The sequence below is a fragment of the Pseudophryne corroboree genome, chromosome 1 (genome assembly GCF_028390025.1).
Source record: "Pseudophryne corroboree isolate aPseCor3 chromosome 1, aPseCor3.hap2, whole genome shotgun sequence".
NCBI lineage: Eukaryota > Metazoa > Chordata > Amphibia > Anura > Myobatrachidae > Pseudophryne > Pseudophryne corroboree.
This window is the reverse complement of record NC_086444.1, coordinates 105,685,649-105,706,994: the sequence shown is the minus strand read 5'-3', so window position 1 is coordinate 105,706,994 and position 21,346 is coordinate 105,685,649. Positions and strand designations below refer to the sequence as shown.

Here is a 21,346-nt window from a genome sequence, read left to right as displayed (position 1 = left end):
GTTTTTGGATCGAAACGTCGAAACCTTTGAGGCTACAATAAAAATTTTCTATTGAAGAAATGTGTGGACTTTATACACAGTGAGAGTACACCCTCCACCACGTGGAATTCTCGTCTATATATATATATATATATATATATATATATATGTGTGTATATATATATATATACACATATGGCATTATTTGTCAGGGCCCCCGCAAACTACTATCCGTTTGGATGGTCGACCATGTTATGGTCGACAGTCATTAGGTCGACCACTATTGGTCGACAATGACATGGTCGACATGGACACATGGTCGACACATGAAAATGGTCGACACATGAAAAGGTCTTTCACATTTTTTTCTTTTGTGGAACTCTTCCATACTTTACGATCCATGTGGACTACGATTGGGAACTGTAACCTGTGCCGAGCGCAGCTGTAGCGGAGCGAGGCACCTTGCCCAAAGCATGGCGAGCGAAGCGAGCCATGCAAGGGGACGCGGTGCACTAATTGGGGTTCCCCATCACTTTACACAGAAAACGACACCCAAAAAAGTAAAAGAACTCACGTCGACCCTTTCACGCGTCGACCATTTTCACGTGTCGACCATTTTCATGTGTCGACCATGCCAATGTCGATCAATAGTGGTCGACCTAATGACTGTCGACCATAACATGGTCGACCATTCATACCGGAGCCCCGCAAACCCCCCTCCCCACTGGGACTATTATTGCCATGACTGCCCGGCTGGACAATGCAGCGGCAGCTCCAGTTGAGCCAGCCCAGTCCGTTCCTATCCAGCTGCATAACCTGCAGTCGCGGCCCCTGCTCACCTTCCCCAGCTGCAGGCACCTAACCACCGGGGATGCCCGGCTGCAGAGATCGCTCTGCAGCCGCGGCCCCCGCTCACCTCCTCCTGCTGCCGGCACCTATTGCCTGGGGATGCCCGGGTACAGAGATCACTCTGCATCCATGGCCCGCCCCACAACCCCCCTTCGCTGCACAATGGATTTGGAAGCATCTGAGGATGGCAAACAGTTTCACTGTCACTGTCACTGGGAAGTGTAGAAATTGTGTCATTTTTAAGGTTGATGAATATGCCCCAAAGTCTTGTAAAAAAGCAAAACTAAATGAGAGGTATAATTTGTGTGGGCATGACATACAAACATAATTGATATTGATTTTGGAATGTGACAAGCGCAAATGCGAAAAAATTACCCCCAAAACAAGGGTGAGAAAACCCTCAGCAGAGAAGGAGTTAATAAGACATTTACCAGCAGTGATGACGTGTGGGTGAGTGGGCAGGTGTGTTTATACACTTGCTGTTCAGTTGAAGTGTGAGTAATCCTTGCAGATTGTGTTGTTACACAAAAATAGTTTTAAGTGTTATAACTGTGCCGTCGTGTTCTACGAGGTGTGCCCTTTAGCTCCAATTGGAATGATTCCGATTGACAAGCACATTCCAGGTCCACAGGTGGTTGGATTTAAGTACAATAAGTATTTCACTGTAAATAATAGACTCCGATGTGGGAAACCACACCCCTGATGAAGTGTGGATGACGAAATGTGTATGTTGGCTTCCCACATCACAACATTCTTATCAGCGCTTGTGAATTCGCTTGGAGGAAGGATCCTATTTTGGACTTTTCTGACGGCATGTCAGCTAGTAGAGTTTGCAGTCCTTTTTTACCAGTAAGATCTGGAGATAAGCTTTTATTTTAATATTCACATTTTGAGCATTTTTTTGTATCATCAATAGTGTGTTCAATTTATTTTTACATATGAAAAAGGAGGGGTACAGAAAAAGAAGGGGAAGAGTATGTGGAGGGAATCAAAATTCACATTGCCAAATCCACAGCTGCAAAGAAACAATCCATAGTGTCAATCAATGATCTTGTTAAAGAATATAGGAAGTAAATGGGTGTGAATTAATAGATTGACAATGTCTTGGTAGAGAATCAATAGGTTGACACCACATAGTCGACCTGCATTAGGTCGATGGTGACAAAAGGTCAACAGATGAATGGTTGACAGTGCTTAAGGTCAATAGCTGCTAAAGGTTGACACGTTCAAAAGTTCTAAATGGAAATGGTCAACACAGAAATGTACACTTTCTTTTTATATTTTATCCCAAATCTAAGCCTAATCCTCCCTCTAGTGTCTAACCCTAACCATACCCCTAGTGCCTAATCCTAACCTTCCCCCTAGTGCCTAACACTAACCGCCCCCTATAGTAGCCTAACCCCAACTGTACCTCTTGGTGACTAACCCAAACCATTCTCTACCAAAGCCTAATCCTAACCCTCCTCCCCAGCCGCCTAGCACTAAACCTCCCCTTAGGGCCTAACCCTAACCCTAAAACTATTGTGTCGACCATGTGTGTATTGACCATTTCCATGTTGACTTTTTGTACATGGCAAAATTGCGCACTGACCTTTTGTCACTGTTGATCCAACGCATGTTAGCCATGTGATTTCAACCTTTTGATGGTCAAACTAGGCATTGTTGACCTTTCAACAGGATACATATTTATATAAAAAAAAAAAAAAATATATATATATATATATATATATATATATATATTGCACACCCAAAAAAACGCTCAGGGCTGCAGGCGTAGATCTCAGGACCAGCTGCTCCTCCCATGGGCAGCTTTACGTAGCTTGCTCACGAGTTAGTAGCCCACGTACCTTTTGTGTTAATCTCTGAAGGAAAAACTTCAAATATTGTTTACAAAGACATTTTTTGATCAATGAGTACAATATAAGATAGACATTACAATATTAGATGCTCTACTGTCTTTGTAAAGTTAGTTCCGTTGCGTAAAATCAGACATCCACGCAAGCAAGGCTGCGGGCAAACACTAGCTTATTTACAAAAAAATAGTAGGAAGGGAAGAAAAACAACTTCCTGTGAAATTAAATGATTGGCTTTTCACAAGCAGAGGAAGTAAAAGTTATCAACATACAGTACTGTGCAAAAATTTTAGGCAGGTGTGGAAAAAATGCTGCAAAGTAAGGATGCTTTAAAAAAAAATAGAAGTCTTAATAGTTTATTTTTGTCAATTAAGATGCAATCTGAATGAACAGAAGAGAAATTTACTGCAAATCAAATCATTATTTGGTGTGACCACCTTTTGCTTTCAAACAGCATAGATTCTTCTAGGTACACTTGCACAGTTTTTGAAGGAACTCTGCAGGGAGGTTGTTCCAAACATCTGGGAGAACTAACCATAGAACTTCTATCTCTTCATGTGTTCCCAGACAGACTCGATGATGTTGAGGTCAGGGCTCTATGAGTTTCTGCCAGTACTGAGCTGATGGCACTGCTGGACATCTTCTGATTTCGAAAGGGAAGTAAGCATGATGTCTTTCATTTGATGCACTAAGTTTCCTTGGTTGACCACTGTGTCTACGGTCCTCAACGTTGCCCGTTTCTTTGTGCGTCAATGCTGAGAAACACAGGCAGGTACTTATCCATCATGTATTGCCATCAGGGAGGAGTCTGATTAGCTTCAGATTTTTTCTGCAGCAGGACAACGACCCCAAACATACAGCCAATGTCAGTGAGAACTATCTTCAGCGTAAATAAGTATTGATTCGATTTGATTTCGATTTCTCTCTTGTTCATTCACTTTGCATTTTGTTAATTGATAAAAATAAACTATTAACTAGAGATGTGCAGGTTTTAATCGGATTTACCCGGATCTCAAAACGGCATCTTATTGGCTCTCGGATGTCACGTGTTTTGGATAGCCAATAAGAAAAATCCGGATAAAACCGAACTTGCGTTAATTCTGGCGATAAGAACCGAGTAAATCCGAACTCGCTCATCTCTACTATTAACACTTCTATCTTTGATAGCATTGTTACTATGCAGCATTTTTCCACACTTGCCTAAAATTTTTGCACAGTACTGATTATTCAAAAACTTCTAACAACTATTAACAATAACAGAGAAAGCTGGTCAATGTAGCAGTTATTACAACCTGAATATGTAATCTACCACGCTACTCAGCAAAGAAGCCTGAAAGAAATCCTTCTGTCATTCTACCTTTATGCAGAGACACAATGTGACTAGTAACCAGTGATGAAGAGGTCCAGCCTGAGTAATGAAAGTACTCATTCACTCACGCAACCTCATTGACTATGCAGCCTTCACCTTCTGCAAGAGGATTTCAGTTTCATTCCAATGAAATATTAAAATTAATGGAGCGATGACCTCCCTATCTAGGAACCAAATGCTTTAACTCCCATTTGGGCTGAGTTTTTTTTTTCTTAAGTAGGACTCCAATATTTCTGAAGAAGAACTCAGGGACACCCGCTTAGTATGAGATTTCCTGGGTTTATAAAACACAGCCCATTAATTCCTGCATTGCCAAATGGAACACAGCAGTTACGGGATCCTGTCCTAACGCACTGGTGATTATTTGCTTCTGTAACATTGCTTCACTAAAAACCATAGTAACGCGACGGGCATTGTTTTCACGGTCTTCCTTGCAGTGAGAGCATAAAGCTTACTTCCTCTCTACTGTTGTAGTGTAGATTTGCACTTTTACTGAATTACCCTCACTGCATAAACTGAGTTAATTCTAAGGGGTAAATTTACTAAAGGTTCTAAACATAAAGGGGTAAATTTACTAAGATGGGAGTTCTTTTTAAGATAGGATGTTTCCTATAGCAACCAATCAGATTCTACTTCTCATTTATCTAGCACCTTCTAGAAGATAATACCTGGAGTCTGATTGGTTGCTATGGGCAATATCCCATCTTAAATAGAACTCCCATCTTAGTAAATTTACCCCATAAAGTGGTGATGTTGCCCATAGCAACCAATTAGACTCCAGGTATTATCTTCTAGATGGTGCTAGATAAATAAGTAGAATCTGATTGGTGTAAAAATAAAGCAACCAGTATTTACCCGCACAGAAACAATATAACCCACCCAAATCTAACTCACTCTGCACATGTTATATCTGCCCCACCTGCAGTGCACATGGTTTTGCCCAACTGCTAACAAATTTGCTACTGCAATCAACTCTGAATTAACCCCTAAGTTATAATGAAGCTACAGAATGTATTTCTTAGGATCTCTGTTATCAGCTATTTTCTACAAAAGGTGGACAGACGTGTCCATCAATCCTATCACTGATATGAAGGGCTTTATTTACAAAGCGGCGGATTTTATAAGCTGTCATTCAACATTTAAAACAGCACTCACAGTCAGTGTAAAGTCTGGGAGTGCTTTGCGCTGACTGTGAGTGCCGCTTTAAATTTGCACCTCCAACCCACTGGGAAACGGTGGCCTACAAAAACTGCGGCTTTGTAAATAAATCCCAAAGTCTGCACTGTATAGATAAGAACTCCCCACATTACTACTTTCATCTCAATATAGAGCATCTTCCTTTCCAAACTTTTATGAATGCATTTGTCAGTGTCATGCGTAGCTTTTAAAAAGCAGCCAGCTTGTATTTTTAGTCGCCCTTTGAATTGCCTTCTAATTTACACAGCACACAGCACAAATATATCTATTAAATGCTTCCATTACAGGTTCCTTGGCTGACAACCACCTTGTATAACTTCAGCTATTTACATTTGTAAAGAATGTTAAGTCGGCCACAAAACATCTCAGCTTCTGGAGAAATGATAACATATATATAGTCCAATACGTCACCTCTCCATTCTCTTTCTGCAGTTTGCACTTTATGGACAAGCAGCTGGTAATGTCATTGGATTTCCTCAGCTCTGAAAGATAGGTTATAAAGACAACAATGGTTATAAAGGCAAAGGACACTCTAAAGGACAATCCAACCCAAAAATAAAAATGTGGTTTGAATCATATCAAATACAGTATTCATTTAGAGTATGACATAACTTTATTTGAGTTATGTAATGTGACCATGTAAAGTTTGTTTCACTGTAGATGTCCACAATTTACACCCATGCCTTTATGTTTCATTTTTAATTACTGTACATGTATCTTTAAGATAGGCTGTCTGTGAGGTGCGTCTTTCCTCATCCAACAATAGGACTAGTGCAAGTGACACCAACATTATAAAAAAATACTTTGTTTTGCATGTACGTATATTTAAATGAGATTCAATTGGCGGTGAGATTGCTTTTATGGGAATATATACCACCTAACTGTTCTGACTTCGGCAGGACAGTCACGATTTAAGGGGACTGTCCCACCGGCACGTGGCCAGCACCCCTTTTGTGATAGGTTTGGGAGGTAATTTAGCAAAAATCACGACAAATAATTGTCTTTTTATGTGGTCTTATCCACTATTATATAGTCATGACCACAGCATGCAGCAACCTACGCCCCTTGTCCTGACTTACCAGGGGTTGGGAGATATGGAAATGTACTGGTTAGCCGGTGGCCACTAAACTAAACAAAAATCTGGATGTGCTGGTAATCAGGAAAATGTTCTATGCCTCTGTGGGGCTGTTTGTGTACTATCCAGGTACGTTTATTAAGAACACAGGAAAATGGCCCATGAAATGAAGATAGTTCAATATCCTCCAATGGCTGAATTGGCCATTTGGAAATTCTGGAAAATGCCAGAAGGATTGATGGCCAGATGGGCCAGTCTGGTCACGTAAAAGCTTGGCCAAACAGCTCTGCTTCCCACAGCTTTTCTCAGCCAGCATGCTCAGATTGAGGCTTGCCGCTAGGCCACATCCTTCCTGACTGGCGGCACACCCCCGTGAGGCGTGGGCCGAAGTATAGCCCCAGTCTGTCTCTGATGTCCCCTCACTCTTATGATTTGCACAAAAACAAATGTGACTGAACTTTCACATTTTTTTTGTACTTTCACAAATATCCTTTACCATCTGCTGAAAGCGATAGAGCCAATTCCTATAAGAGGCACACACAATGACATAAGATTCAGAGCATTTCAAGGTATTCTCCTGGCAACAGAGAGGAGGATGGCAGCTGTTCTGTGCCCTCTCAGTGACAGCATGCAGAAAGTAATACATTGTAGGATTACTTCAACCCAGTGAAGTTGAAAAAAGAAAAAGCTCTAACATGACTTAAGCTGTTTTTTTCCATTATGGTTAATAACAGAAAACGTAGGTTTCATGCTGCTTTAAGGAAAGACCAACAGCAAGACCTTCATGTATAATGAATGAGTAGCTTATATGAAATAAAACACACTTGATTAAGAACCACGTGAAGGAACAGTGACTGGCCAGATGCCACTTCCATATTTAAAGTGGTCCTGTCATCCTCATATAATACTGCACTGGACTGGTTCCTTCTTTTCAAATGTTAAATAAAGATCTGTGTAGATGACTCCGTATGAAAAATGACAGTTTAGAAAAGCACAATGACAAGAGTCATCTTTTCTGAAGTCTTTCCTTTTTACATTCATCCAGTTATCCTTCTTTATCTAGTCTATGGTTTATTTCTTCCTAACATGTGGGTCTATTTACTGAGCCTTGGAGAGAGATAAAGTACCAACCCCCAAAAAATATTTTTCAAACTTAGCCTGTAACATGACAGTTAGGAGCTGATTGGCTTGATCTTTATCTCTCTCCACGGTAGTTCTCTCCAAGCCTTAGTAAATTGACCCCTATATTCAGTATACTGTATACTTACTATCTTCCTTCCTTCATCCAATTAAACCTTCCTTCCTTCCTTCAATTCTTCATCTAGTTTATTCATCCTTTGTTCTCTCATCTAGTTTATCCTTCCTTACTTCCTTCACCCAGTTTAGCCTTACTTCATTCATCCATCCATCCAGTTTATCCTTCCTTTCTTCTCACGGGCAGGATGTACTTCACGTGGATCTTTCCATACAGGGTAAATCATACTACTACACATGTGTCAGTTTTCCCATATATGTATTGGGCCCTTGTATTGCTCGCTTCCCACAGTGTAACTTTTGTAGTGCACCCAACATGGCTGCCTCTTCTGGTATCTTTGTGGATGGGATGGAAACATGGACCTGACTGTTTTGTTGGGCCCCTACTCTGAGTGTTAGGACACTGCAACCACCCCATTTTGTGTCATCTCTTCTAGGGGTAGACTATTCCACCCAGGGTAATCCTACACAGTGCGTCTTATCATCCAGTTTATCTTTCCTATCTTACTACACCTAGTTAAGCCTTCCTTCCTCCCTTCATCCAGTTGATCCTTTCTTTCTTCTTTCACCCAATTTAGCCTTCCCTCCTTTCTTCTTTCACCCAGTTGATCCTTTCTTTCTTCCTTCACCCAGTTTAGCCTTCCCTCCTTTCTTCCTTCATCCAGTTTAATCTTAATTTCTTCCTTACCCCAGTTTAGCCTTACTCATCTTCTTTCATCCAGTTTATACATCCATTTTTCCTTCACCCAGTTTAGCCTTCTTTCCTTCATCCAGTTAATCCTTAATTCCTTTCTTCCTTCATCCAGTTTATCTTTCCTTTCTTCCTTCCTTCGACCAGTTTAGCCTTCTCTGCTTCAGTCGTCCAGTTTATACTTCCTTTCTTACTACAGCCAGTTTAGCCTTCCTTCATCCAGTTTAATCTTCCTTTCTTCTTTTATCTAGTTTATCTTTCTTTTCTTCATTCATTCAGTTTATCCTTCCTTTCTTTCCTCAACCAGTTTAGGTTTCTCTGCTTCCTTCATTCAATTTATCCTTTGTTTCTTACTACAAGCGGTTTAGCCTTCCTTCCTTTGTCCAGGTTATCCTTCCAGCACTCAGTTTCCTTACAACATCCAGCCACTTTGACGTCCTTTCAGCATCCAGTCCTGCTGAATTCCTTCCAGTAAATTGTCCCTCTGACTTCCTTCCTGCATCCAGTTACTGACTTCCTTCCAGCATCCAGCCCCCGTGACTCCTTCCTGCATCCAGTCCCTCTGACTTCCATCCAGCATCCAGTCCCTGTCTTCCTTCCTACATCCAGTCCTTCTGACTTCCGTCCAGTATACAGTCTCTGAATCTTTCCAGCATCCAGTCCCTCTAACTTCCTTCCAGCATCCAGTCTCTCTGACTTCCTTCCAGCATCCAGTCTCTCTGACTTCCTTCCAGCATCCAGTCTCTCTGACTTCCTTCCAGTATACAGTCCCTCTGACTTCTGTCCTGCAACCACTTCCTGTGACTTCCTTCTAGCACTAGTCCATCTAACTTCCTTCCTACATCCATTCCTTGTTACTTATTTCCTGCTTACAGTTCCTGTCTTCCTTCCAGCATCCAGTCCCTCTGACTTCCTTCCAGTATCCAGTCCCTCTGACTTCCTTCATACCTTCAGTCCCTCTGACTTCTTCCAGCCTCCTAATCCCTTTTACTTCATTCCATCACCCAGTTCCTCTAACTTTCATCCTGCATCCAGTCCCTCTGATTTCCTTCCAGCATCCAGTCCCTCTGACTTCCTTCATACATCCAGTCAATCTGACGCCTTCTAACCATCTAGTCCCTCTTACTTCATTCCAACACCCAGTCTTCCTGACGTCCTTCCTGTATCCATTCCCCCTGACTTCCTTCCAGCATCAAGTCCCTTTGATTTCCTTCCAGCATCCAGTATCTTTAACTTTCTTCCAGCACCCAGCCCCTCTCACTTCCTTCCAGAATCTGGTTCCTTTGACTTCCTTCATACATCCAGTCAATCTGACTCTTTCCAATCATCTAGTCCCTCTTACTTCATTCCAACCTGACTTCTGTCCAGAATCTGGTTTCTCTGACTTCCTTCCAGAATCCAGTTTATCTGACTTCCTTCCAGCATCCAGTCCCTCTGACTTCCAATATGCAGCATCAATTGTTCCAGTCTTGACAAATACATTTTCCTTATAATTACATCTTATTTTACAAATGCTAAATTTAAAAATCTATTTTTAAAAATATACTTCCATTTCAGTATTTCATGAAAAGTACATGCAATTCTGACTTGTGTTTTCCCTGCGGGGCTTTATATCTATGTATTATTATTTATCCTATACACATTTATGACAGTTAGGGCTGTGTATCTTCTGTGTGACAGTATAATACCTTGTACATATTAGTCATTTTGGCTGCATGTGCACACGGTATTGCTGAATATATAACCATAAAAAATATTGATGGATTATAATCAATTTTAAATGAATGTGTGTATTTAAATCCACTTTCTGTACATTTTACGTGGCATCAAAATTAGTGGCGCATGTGAAGAGCTATAAAATTTTAGCTGCAATCAGCCCTCATGAATAACATTCACTAAGGTCACACTGTACTCCGCTCCCACTTTAAAACACATTTCAATGATGACTGATGCTTCTGGGAAAGCTTTGTGACCTGTGTTACTGTTTAATGTACTGGCAGGTACAGTATATCAGGATCAGTTTTGACCTAATTGTGCACGATTGTTTATATTATAAAAATATATACTTAAAGATGATGTTATTTAACTGCTCTTTATTTTTTAACTCCGTCAATCATATGAACAGTTTCAAATCAGATTTTTGACTGTATGCAAGTAGTCATTTCAGCCTTTAAGCAGGGGTGGGGAACCTGCCATCCTCCAGCTGTTGTTGAACTACACATCCCAGTATGCCCTGCAACAGTTTTAGCATGGCCAAGTAGCAAAACTATAGCAGGGCACGCTGGTATGTGTAGTTCAACAACAGCTGGAGAGACAAAGTTTCCCCACACCCCCTGCTTTAAAGCATACCCTGACTGGGTGTTACATATGATTTTATTGAAAGTATTCTAAATAATTAATCTATAAGAGAACTGGTAATATAAAGTGAGTCAGTTTACCTATTATATATTACTATGAAAGCCCAGCCTGAGACATACTTTTGAAAAATTGTTTCAGGGAGATTGTGAAAGTAATGTAACACCTATCAGCGCGGACGTGTACTGCTACATCTGAGAGACATGTCATGAAAATAACTTTGGCTGGGTACACACTGTCCGATGTGCACCCGATATATCGTACGGGCCCCTGGCTCATACGATATATCGGTCACATCGGACAGTGTGTATGGGTGATATTGTATACGATGCGAGCTCCCGCGGGTCGTACATGACGTCACATATCTTTTGTTCTGCACTTGAGAGCAGAAGATATGTGACAGCCTGCATGCTCTGGGATGTGGGTGAATACGATCACTGCCGATACATCGCACAGTGAGTGTGCAATTACGATACATTGTTTGCGATGATGCATCATCCCGACATCTTAAGGGGGGAACACATGAAGCGATTTTTGCTTAATTTCTTATCTGACAAGATTGCTTAGAAAAGAAGCAGACATCGCTCTGTGTCTATGCCCCATAGCGATAGCGATGCGCGGTCCCGCGCATCGTTATCGACGGTACTAGATTGGCCTGCATGCAGACACAATCTAGTCAGGTCGTTCACTTCATCATTGTGTGAAGTGAGCGGCCCCCCTGCCCCCTACCCCATCCGCTCAGCACACATCAAGTGCAGAGCGGGGGGAGAGATGTGTGCTGAGCATTCTGTGATAGATCACTCAGCACACATCTCCCTATGTGTACCAGGGACGTGCAGTGAGCTAAATGGCTCAGGTGGCATTGGCTAGCACCAGAGTCAGATTTACATGCAATATATGAGCCAAAAGGTACATCTGGGCATTATACACAGGTGCAGCAGTATATACTTTTGGAAATTTGTTGAGTTTTGATCAGAGATGTGCAGAAAAGATAGTCAGGTGAGGCACTGCCTCACCTGCCATAGACTTTTTACTCCAGAGTTTTGGCTATAAAATTGATTAGAATAATGCAAAGAAGATATTTCACACATATTCTTTGTGTTTTTCATATACTTTATACAGTAAAAACTCTGGCACAAACATTAGTATGCCAGGAAAGGCTCTGCCTCACCTGCCTCACCCCACCGCATGTCACTGATGTGTACCCCCTTTAACAGTGTGTACCCACCCTTACATCCAAATGTAGCTGAGCCCAAAGTTAAGGTGCATACACACTGGGTATTTTTGCCCAGCATGTATGCAAAGCGATGATCGTGAACATCGCTGGCAGGAAAATTGCTCAGTGTGTACACACTGAGCTACTGTATATTCCCTGTGCCCAGCGATGTTCACAGGGGTGAAGCACTTTCCACAGTAGAAGACTGTGCAAAATGCTTCACTCGGCTGTTCAAACAGGCCGATGGTCAGCGATGATGTGGGAGTGCGCATCAGCTATCACTGCTCTTCGTCCGCCCATACACACTGGTCGAGTTTGAGCTCAAAATCGCCCAGTGTATATGGGCCTTTAGTAAGATCTACTTGTTGAAGAAAAGACACTGATATGTTTCAGGATTTGTTTGTGTATTGTGTTTTACAAGAGCTTCCATATACTGTAAGTGGCCACAAGAAACCTTGTTTAAAATGCATGTATCCATAGAGATCACTAGAGATCACTGTGCCTTATAACCAATGCAGGGGAATGGCACTGATGATGACATTTGAATGTACAGTATGTATCTCTAATTTATTTTTCCCCCCAAGAATATAACAGCTACATAATGGTGGTAAGGTGCAATCAGGGAGATTGCTGGTCAGGGAGTCAGGGAGATTGCTTCTATTCAGGGAGTCTCCTGCAGAATGAGGGAGGGTAGGCAACTATGGCCTGAGATATATATAACACCAGCTGAATACCCGTGCTTCGCTATGGAATTTCAAGTATTTCCGTGCGCTTTAATCTGCCGTCCCACATGATGCCGGGTGACCGGGTGCAGGAACGGGGGCCCCGGGGTAAAGCTTTGCTCACGCTGCCGCCGTGATTGTGTGCAGTGTGCGCTGGGTGTCAGCTGCCTCATCATCATCCATAGATGGAGACAGAGCGAGCAGCAGGGGGAAGAGAAGGAGACCGACCACCCATCCCCAGCAAGGCAGAAGCCAGCAACACCCGGAGGGAGCAGCCCAGAGACGGAGGGGACGCCCGCTGTTGGGAACCTCCCGGAATCATCCCCTCCCCAAGCCGGACACAGCAGTCAGCACCGGGTACACCTGCAAGGAGACATCTGCGTTACCCAGGAGCGGTGCCGCCGTGCCATCCGGTGTCAGTGGCCTGTACAGTGACAGTAGTAGTTATAGCGGTGTGTGCTGTACCAGTGGGGTGGTCACAGGAAGCAGCGACCCTGATGCAATTTATCATCGCTGCTGCTGTGAAGCCGGGGACGGGGCCGCATGGCGCTGCTGCAGATCAGTTGGCGGAAAGTAGCGGAGCGGAGGGAGGATGTTAAACGTGGAGAGCTGGGACCGGGTGGAGCTGTGTGAGAGTCTGTTGACGTGGGTAAGTGTGGAAGCAGCAGCGGCAGCAGGGCTGCCTCATCCCCCACCCCCAGGCCCTGCATACACTGCCGACTGCTGTCACTGTTTCATCACCTGAGCTGGGTGTAGTCTATGCGGGAGCTGTTCCCCCAGGGGTCACTATGTAACGGGCCTCTGGGCTATATACTTGTCAGTTTGATGCTTATAGTGCCAGCATAATTTGACACTAATTTGGACATTTTATTTTTCACCCCTTCTCACCCCCCATGCTAATGGGGGCTGAACTTGAACTTAAACGGCTTGGGAGTGTCACTATTCATCTCCGCAACCCCGAAAACTATGGATTTGTACATGTCACCCCCTTCCCACCCCCACAGTATTTTTTTCCAGATTATAAATCATATGTGTACCAAGTTTGGTGTAAATTGCTCCAGGCATTCCAGAGTTATGCTGGAACATACACACACATACATATACACATACCATGCATCGGAAAGTATTCACAGCTCTTAACTTTTTCCACATTTTGTTATGTTACAGCCTTATTCCAAACTGGAGTACAATCATTTTCTTCTCTCAAGATTCCACACAATACCCCATAATGACAATGTGAAAGAGTGTTTTTGAGATTTTTGCAAATTTATTAAAAATCAAAACTAAGAAATCACATGTACATAAGTATTCACAGCCTTTGCTCAATACTTTGTTGATGCACCTTTGGCAGCAATTACAGCTTCATGTCTTTTTGAATATGATGCCACAAGCTTGTCACACCTATCTTTGGGCATTTTCGCCCATTCCTCTTTGCAGCACCGCTCAAGCTCCATCAGGTTGGATGGGAAGAATCGGTGCACAGCCATTTTCAGATCTCCAGAGATGTTCAATCAGATTCAAGTCTGGGCTCTGGCTGGGCCACTCAAGGACATTCACAGAGTTGCCCTAAAGCTACTCCTTTGATATCCTGGCTGTGTGCTTAGGGTCGTTGTCCTGCTGAAAGATGAACCACCACCCCAATCTGACGTCAAGAGCGCTCTGGAGCAAGTTTTCCTCCAGGATGTCTCTGTACATTGCTGCATTCATCTTTCCCTCTATCCTGACTAGTCTCCCAGTTCCTGCCACTGAAAAACATCCCCACAGCATGATGCTGCCACCACTATGCTTCACTTTAGGGATGGTATTGGCCTGGTGATGAGCGGTGCCTGGTTTACTCCAAACATGACGCCTGGCATTCACGCCAAAAGAGTTCAATATTTGTCTCATCAGACCAGAGAATTTTGTTTCTCATGGTCTGATATTACTTCAGGTGCTTTTTGAATACAAGGATTACAACCAAAGAGCGCAATAGATTTCCCCTACAATGCAGCTTAGTACTGTGTGTGAGTAAGCACCAAATTACTCAAAGTTACGAAATGTGTATCTTTCTTCACACTTCAGGTGCATTTTGGCAAACTCCAGGTGGGCTGCCATGTGCTTTTTACTAAGGAGTGGCTTCCATCTGGCCACTCTACCATACAGGCCTGATTGGTGGATAGCTGCAGAGATGGTTGTCCTTATGGAAGGTTCTCCTCTCTCCAAAGAGGAATGCTGTAGCTCTGACAGAGTGACCATCGGGTTCTTGGTCACCTCCTTGACTAGGGCCCGTCTCCCCCTGATCGCTCAGTTTAAACGGCCATCCAGATCTAGGAAAGGTCCTGGTGGTTCCAAATTTCTTCCATTTATGGATGATGGAGGCCACTGTGCTCATTGGGCCCTTCAAAGCAGCAGATATTTTTCTGTACTCTTCCCCAGATTTGTGCCTCAAGACAATCCTGTCTCGGAGGCCTACAGAAAATTCCTTTGACTTCATGCTTGGTTTGTGCTCAGACATGCACTGTCAAGTGTGGGACCTTATATAAACAGGTGTGTGCCTTTCCAAATCATGCCCAATCAACTGAATTTACCACAGGTGGACTCCAATTAAGTTAAGCTGTTGGAACATCTCAAGGATGATCAGTGGAAACAGGATGCACCTAAGCTCAATTTTGAGCTTCATGGCAAAGGCTGTGAATACTTATGTATAGTGATGTGCACCGGAAATTTTTCGGGTTTTGTGTTTTGGTTTTGGATTCGGTTCCGCGGCCGTGTTTTGGATTCGGACGCGTTTTGGCAAAACCTCACCGAAAAATTTTTGTTGGTTTCGGGTGTGTTTTGGATTCGGGTGTTTTTTTACAAAAACCCCTCAAAAACAGCTTAAATCATAGAATTTGGGGGTCATTTTGATCCCATAGTATTATTAACCTCAATAACCATAATTTTCACTCATTTCCAGTCTATTCTGAAAACCTCACAATATTATTTTTAGTCCTAAAATTTGCACCGAGGTCGCTGGATGACTAAGCTAAGCGACCCAAGTGGCCGACACAAACACCTGGCCCATCTAGGAGTGGCACTGCAGTGTCAGACAGGATGGCACTTCAAAAAATAGTCCCCAAACAGCACATGATGTAAAGAAAAAAAGAGGTGCACCAAGGTCGCTGGATGGCTAAGCTAAGCGACCCAAGTGGCCGACACAAACACCTGACCCATCTAGGAGTGGCACTGCAGTGTCAGACCGGATGGCAGATTTAAAAAATAGTCCCCAAATAGCACATGATGCAAAGAAAAAAAGAGGTGCACCAAGGTCGCTGGATGGCTAAGCTAAGCGACCCAAGTGGCCAACACAAACACCTGGCCCATCTAGGAGTGGCACTGCAGTGTCAGACAGGATGGCACTTCAAAAAATAGTCCCCAAACAGCACATGATGCAAAGATAAATTAAAGAAAAAAGAGGTGCAAGATGGAATTGTCCTTGGGCCGTCCCACCCACCCTTATGTTGTATAAACAGGACATGCACACTTTAACAAACCAATCATTTCAGCGACAGGGTCTGCCACACGACTGTGACTGAAATGACTGGTTGGTTTGGGCCCCCACCAAAAAAGAAGCAATCAATCTCTCCTTGCACAAACTGGCTCTACAGAGGCAAGATGTCCACCTCCTCCTCATCCTCCAATTCCTCACCCCTTTCACTGTGTACATCCCCCTCCTCACAGATGATTAATTCGTCCCCACTGGAATCCACCATCTCAGGTCCCTGTGTACTTTCTGGAGGCAATTGCTGGTGAATGTCTCCACGGAGGAATTGATTATAATTCATTTTGATGAACATCATCTTCTCCACATTTTCTGGAAGTAACCTCGTACGCCGATTGCTGACAAGGTGAGCGGCTGCACTAAACACTCTTTCGGAGTACACACTGGAGGGGGGGCAACTTAGGTAAAATAAAGCCAGTTTCTGCAAGGGCCTCCAAATTGCTTCTTTTTCCTGCCAGTATACGTACGGACTGTCTGACGTGCCTACTTGGATGCGGTCACTCATATAATCCTCCACCATTCTTTCAATGGTGACAGAATCATCTGCAGTGACAGTAGACGACATGTCAGTAATCGTTTGCAGGTCCTTCAGTCCGGACCAGATGTCAGCACTCGCTCCAGACTGCCCTGCATCACCGCCAGCGGGTGGGCTTGGAATTCTTAGCCTTTTCCTCGCAGCCCCAGTTGCGGGAGAATGTGAAGGAGGAGCTGTTGACGGGTCACGTTCCGCTTGACTTGACAAGTGTCTCACCAGCAGGTCTTTGCACCTCTGCAGACTTGTGTCTGCCGGAAAGAGAGATACAACGTAGGCTTTAAACCTAGGATCGAGCATGGTGGCCAAAATGTAGTGCTCTGATTTCAACAGATTGACCACCCGTGAATCCTGGTTAAGCGAATTAAGGGCTCCATCCACAAGTCCCACATGCCTAGCGGAATCGCTCCATTTTAGCTCCTCCTTAAATCTCTCCAGCTTCTTCTGCAAAAGCCTGATGAGGGGAATGACCTGACTCAGGCTGGCAGTGTCTGAACTGACTTCACGTGTGGCAAGTTCAAAGGGTTGCAGAACCTTGCACAACGTTGAAATCATTCTCCACTGCGCTTGAGTCAGGTGCATTCCCCCTCCTTTGCCTATATCGTAGGCAGATGTATAGGCTTGAATGGCCTTTTGCTGCTCCTCCATCCTCTGAAGCATATAGAGGGTTGAATTCCACCTCGTTACCACCTCTTGCTTCAGATGATGGCGGGGCAGGTTCAGGAGTGTTTGCTGGTGCTCCAGTCTTCGGCACGCGGTGGCTGAATGCCGAAAGTGGCCCGCAGTTCTTCGGGCCACCGACAGCATCTCTTGCACGCCCCTGTCGTTTTTTTTTAAATTCTGCACCACCAAATTCAATGTATGTGCAAAACATGGGACGTGCTGGAATTTGCCCACATGTAATGCATGCACAATATTGGTGGCGTTGTCCGATGTCACAAATCCCCAGGAAAGTCCAATTGGGGTAAGCCATTTTGCGATGATGTTCCTCAGTTTCCGTAAGAGGTTGTCAGCTGCCTAGGAACGAGTTGGCGTTTGCAAGATGGTGCTACTGGTGCCGCCTCTGCTGTTTTTGCTGCAGTCCTGAGTCTGCCCTGCTCCACTTGTCCACATGTCCGTGGTTAAGTGGACATTGGGTACAACTGCATTTTTTAGGACACTGGTGACTCTTTTTCTGAGGTCTGTGTACATTCTCGGTATCGCCTGCCTAGAGAAGTGGAACCTAGATGGTATTTGGTACCGGGGACACACTAACTCAATAAATTCTCTAATTCCCTGTGAATTAACGGTGGATACCGGACACGCGTTTAACACCACCCAGGCTGCCAAGGCCTGAGTTATCTGCTTTGCAGCAGGATGACTGCTGTGATATTTCATCTTCCTCGCAAAGGACTGTTGGACAGTCAATTGCTTACTGGAAATAGTACAAGTGGTCTTCCGACTTCCCCTCTGGGATGACGATCGACTCCCAGCAGCAACAACAGCAGCGCCAGCAGCAGTAGGCGTTACACTCAAGGATGCATCGGAGGAATCCCAGGCAGGAGAGTACTCGTCAGACTTGACAGTGACATGGCCTGCAGGACTATTGGCTTTCATGTCTAATGAGGAAATTGACACTGAGGGAGTTGGTGTTGTGGTTTGCAGGAGCTTGGTTACAAGAGGAAGGGATTTAGTTGTGTTAGGATCTCCTGCTCTGTGCTGCCACGTCGCCATGGCAACCGGGAGGCAAGTGTTAGCGAAGTAACCTGAGCGCAGCTGATACTCCGGTCCGGGTTTTTACTGTGTAGTGGTTACAGGCTCTGTGCACGGCAGGGAATCCGGCGCTGGTTTTGTGCTCACAGTCTGTGAGGTCTGAGTGGGGCGTGGACAGCACCTGCTATATAAACCATCCTCTCAGGCTAGGCAAATGCTGCTGAATCTTTGTTTGTTAGTCAGTTCCAGAGAGTTAGCTAGTACTGTGTGACTTTGTATTTACTTGTTGCTTACTGCGAATAGGCCTTGGGATTCGGTACTTCATTCTGCCAATCCGGACCTAGCAGTAAGACTGGAGTCAGTTGTTTGACCTGCTGGGGTTCTTTTGCTATTCTGTGAACCCAGCAGGTTTGCGGCTGTACTCTCAGACCTGCTTGCTTAATCCTCCCTCACTGTGCAGGGCGTCCAGGTGTCAGTTTAGTGGCAGTAAGCTGAACCTGTGCCCTGCAAGTGGGGGTTAGGATTGTGGATACTCTCCTTGTGTCTATATTTCTATCTCTGACCAAGGAGTTTATTCCCACACCCGTTGGTAACCCTTTGGGGTTTTCTCTGTTGCTCTTAGCAACATCATTTCAGGTGCTCCACATGTTAAATCACTACACATCGCTTCATTGTCCGCTCTATTCCATCTGAGCATTCCTGACACTAGAGAGACACCCAATTCCTGAGCCTTTGGGCTTCTCCGTTCACTTTGTGTTTATTAGTTATTCCATCACCTCCTGTGTATGTTATGTTATACTGTCTGTGAGTTCGTTTGCTTCGCTTCCCTCTCTGTTCATACACCGGTATACTCCTGTTAGCACTGGTGTGCGTAACATATTCAGCAGCCCTACTCCTGTTGAAATTTTGTGGGAATATGGAGCATACCCCTCAAAATACTTTGCAACAGGTGGTCGATCAGGTGCAGGTCCTGACTCGACAATTTAATGAGATGTCCATTAAAATGAACACCCCGCAGGCCGCTAGCGGAGCTCCCGCAGCAGCAGCAGCAGCAAGTTCAGGGGTTAAGGAGCCGAAAGTAAATCTCCCGGATCGTTTTTCTGGAGATCGCTCGCAGTTCTTTTGTTTCAAGGAGAGCTGTAAGCTATATTTCAGGCTTAGGCCCCAGTCTTCTGGGTCGGAGATTCAGCGGGTGGGCATGGTGATTTCCTTGCTACAAGGAGACCCACAGGTCTGGGCATATGGGTTACAGCCTGACTGTCCATCGCTTAAAAGTGTTGATGCTTTTTTTACGGCACTGGGCATTTTGTATGATGACCCTGACAAGATGGCTTCAGCCAAGGCTCAGATTACGGTTCTTAAGCAAGGGCGACGGCCAGCTGAGGTTTATAGTATGGAGTTTCGGAGGTTGGCTCATGATACCCAGTGGAATGACCCAGCCCTGAGAAACCAGTACCGAAGGGGCCTTTCTGACCAGATAAAGGACCAACTGGTACAATATCCCTCGCCTGATAGCTTAGATCAGCTCATGCAGTTATCCATCTGGGTGGATAGACGGCTGAGAGAGCGTAGGCTTGAAAGGGAGACCGCAGTTTCCTTTTTTCCCAAGGGAACCTCAGACTCTGTGGAATATTCCGAGGAGCCTATGCAGATTGGGGCTACCCGCCTCTCCTCGCGTGAGAAGACGCGGAGGAGACAGCAGGGTTTGTGTTTGTACTGTGGGAATAAAGGTCATGTTGTAGTATCATGCCCAGAAAAACCGTAAAACTTCAGGGCCTGAGGGTGATGGGAAATATCCTGTCAGGCCAGAAGTCAGAATTTCCTAAAAAGATTTTTCTCATTCCGGTGACTTTGGAGATCCTCGGTCAAACTGTCAAGACTGAGGCCTTTGTTGACAGTGGGGCCGATGGGGTTTTCATGGACCGTCAAATCGCCCTGGAACACTCTGTTCCCTCAGTACCTTTGGCATCAGAGATTGAGATCTGTGGGTTAAACGGGGAACCATTGTCCCAGGGTAAAATTACCTCCTGCACCAGCCAAATTCCTTTGTTTATTGGAGCCACACACTCTGAAAAATAGTCTTTTTATGTGACTGTCTGTTCTTTTGCCCCATTGGTTTTGGGGTTACCCTGGTTAAGGGCCCATAACCCTCAATTTGACTGGGTCTCTGGGGAGATTCTTAGTTGGGGTAGTGATTGTTTCAAGAGTTGCTTGAGCCTTCCAGTCAGGCTCTCGCAGCTAAGTTTGCCAGGATTGCCAGGATGTTATGCAGATTTTGCGGATGTGTTCTCCAAAAAAGTTGCGGAGGTACTACCTCCCCATCGCCCCTATGACTGTGCCATTGATTTGTTGCCGGATGCTAAGCTTCCCAAGAGCAGGTTGTACTCCCTGTCACGTCCTGAGACTCTGGCAGAGTACATTCAGGAGAACTTGGCTAAGGGATTTATCAGACCCTCACAGTCCCCAGTTGGGTCGGGGTTCTTTTTCGTGGGTAAAAAGGACGGTTCGTTGCGACCTTGCATCGACTTCAGGGAATTGTACCGTATCACGATTAAATACTCGTACCCACTGCCTCTCATTTCGGTTTTGTTTGACCAGCTTCGTACGGCCACCATTTTTTCTAAGATTGACCTACGCGGTGCTTACAATCTAATCCGAATAAGAGAGGGGGATGAATGGAAGACTGCCTTTAATACCCACTCAGGGCATTATGAATATTTGGTGATGCCTTTTGGGCTCTCTAATGCCCCGGCAGTCTTCCAGGAATTCATGAACGATGTGCTCAGGGAATATTTGGATAGATTCTTAGTTGTTTATCTAGATGACATCCTAATCTTCTCTCATTCCCTGGAGGAACATTGGAAGCATGTACGCTTAGTCCTCCAGAAACTCAGAGACCACCAGCTTGGGGCGAAGCTGGAGAAGTGCGAGTTTGAAGTCCAGCAAATCGCATTTCTAGGGTATATTATCTCCTCAGAAGGTTTCCAAATGGAGGGTTCTAAGGTACAGGCAGTCCTGGATTGGGTGCAGCCCACTAGTTTG

At 44.5% G+C, this 21,346-nt stretch overlaps 1 protein-coding gene across 2 annotated transcripts in view; it reads right to left on the bottom strand.

Annotated features, from left to right (window-relative positions):
- The window catches only part of PARP8 (poly(ADP-ribose) polymerase family member 8), a 420,080-nt gene that overhangs the window by 144,819 nt on the left and 253,915 nt on the right, over positions 1-21,346 (bottom strand). For both annotated transcript variants that reach the window (XM_063961880.1, XM_063961870.1), the window contains one exon: positions 5,659-5,729. In XM_063961880.1, coding sequence (XP_063817950.1) covers positions 5,659-5,729 — 71 coding nt within the window. The remainder of the gene's footprint in view (positions 1-5,658; positions 5,730-21,346) is intronic.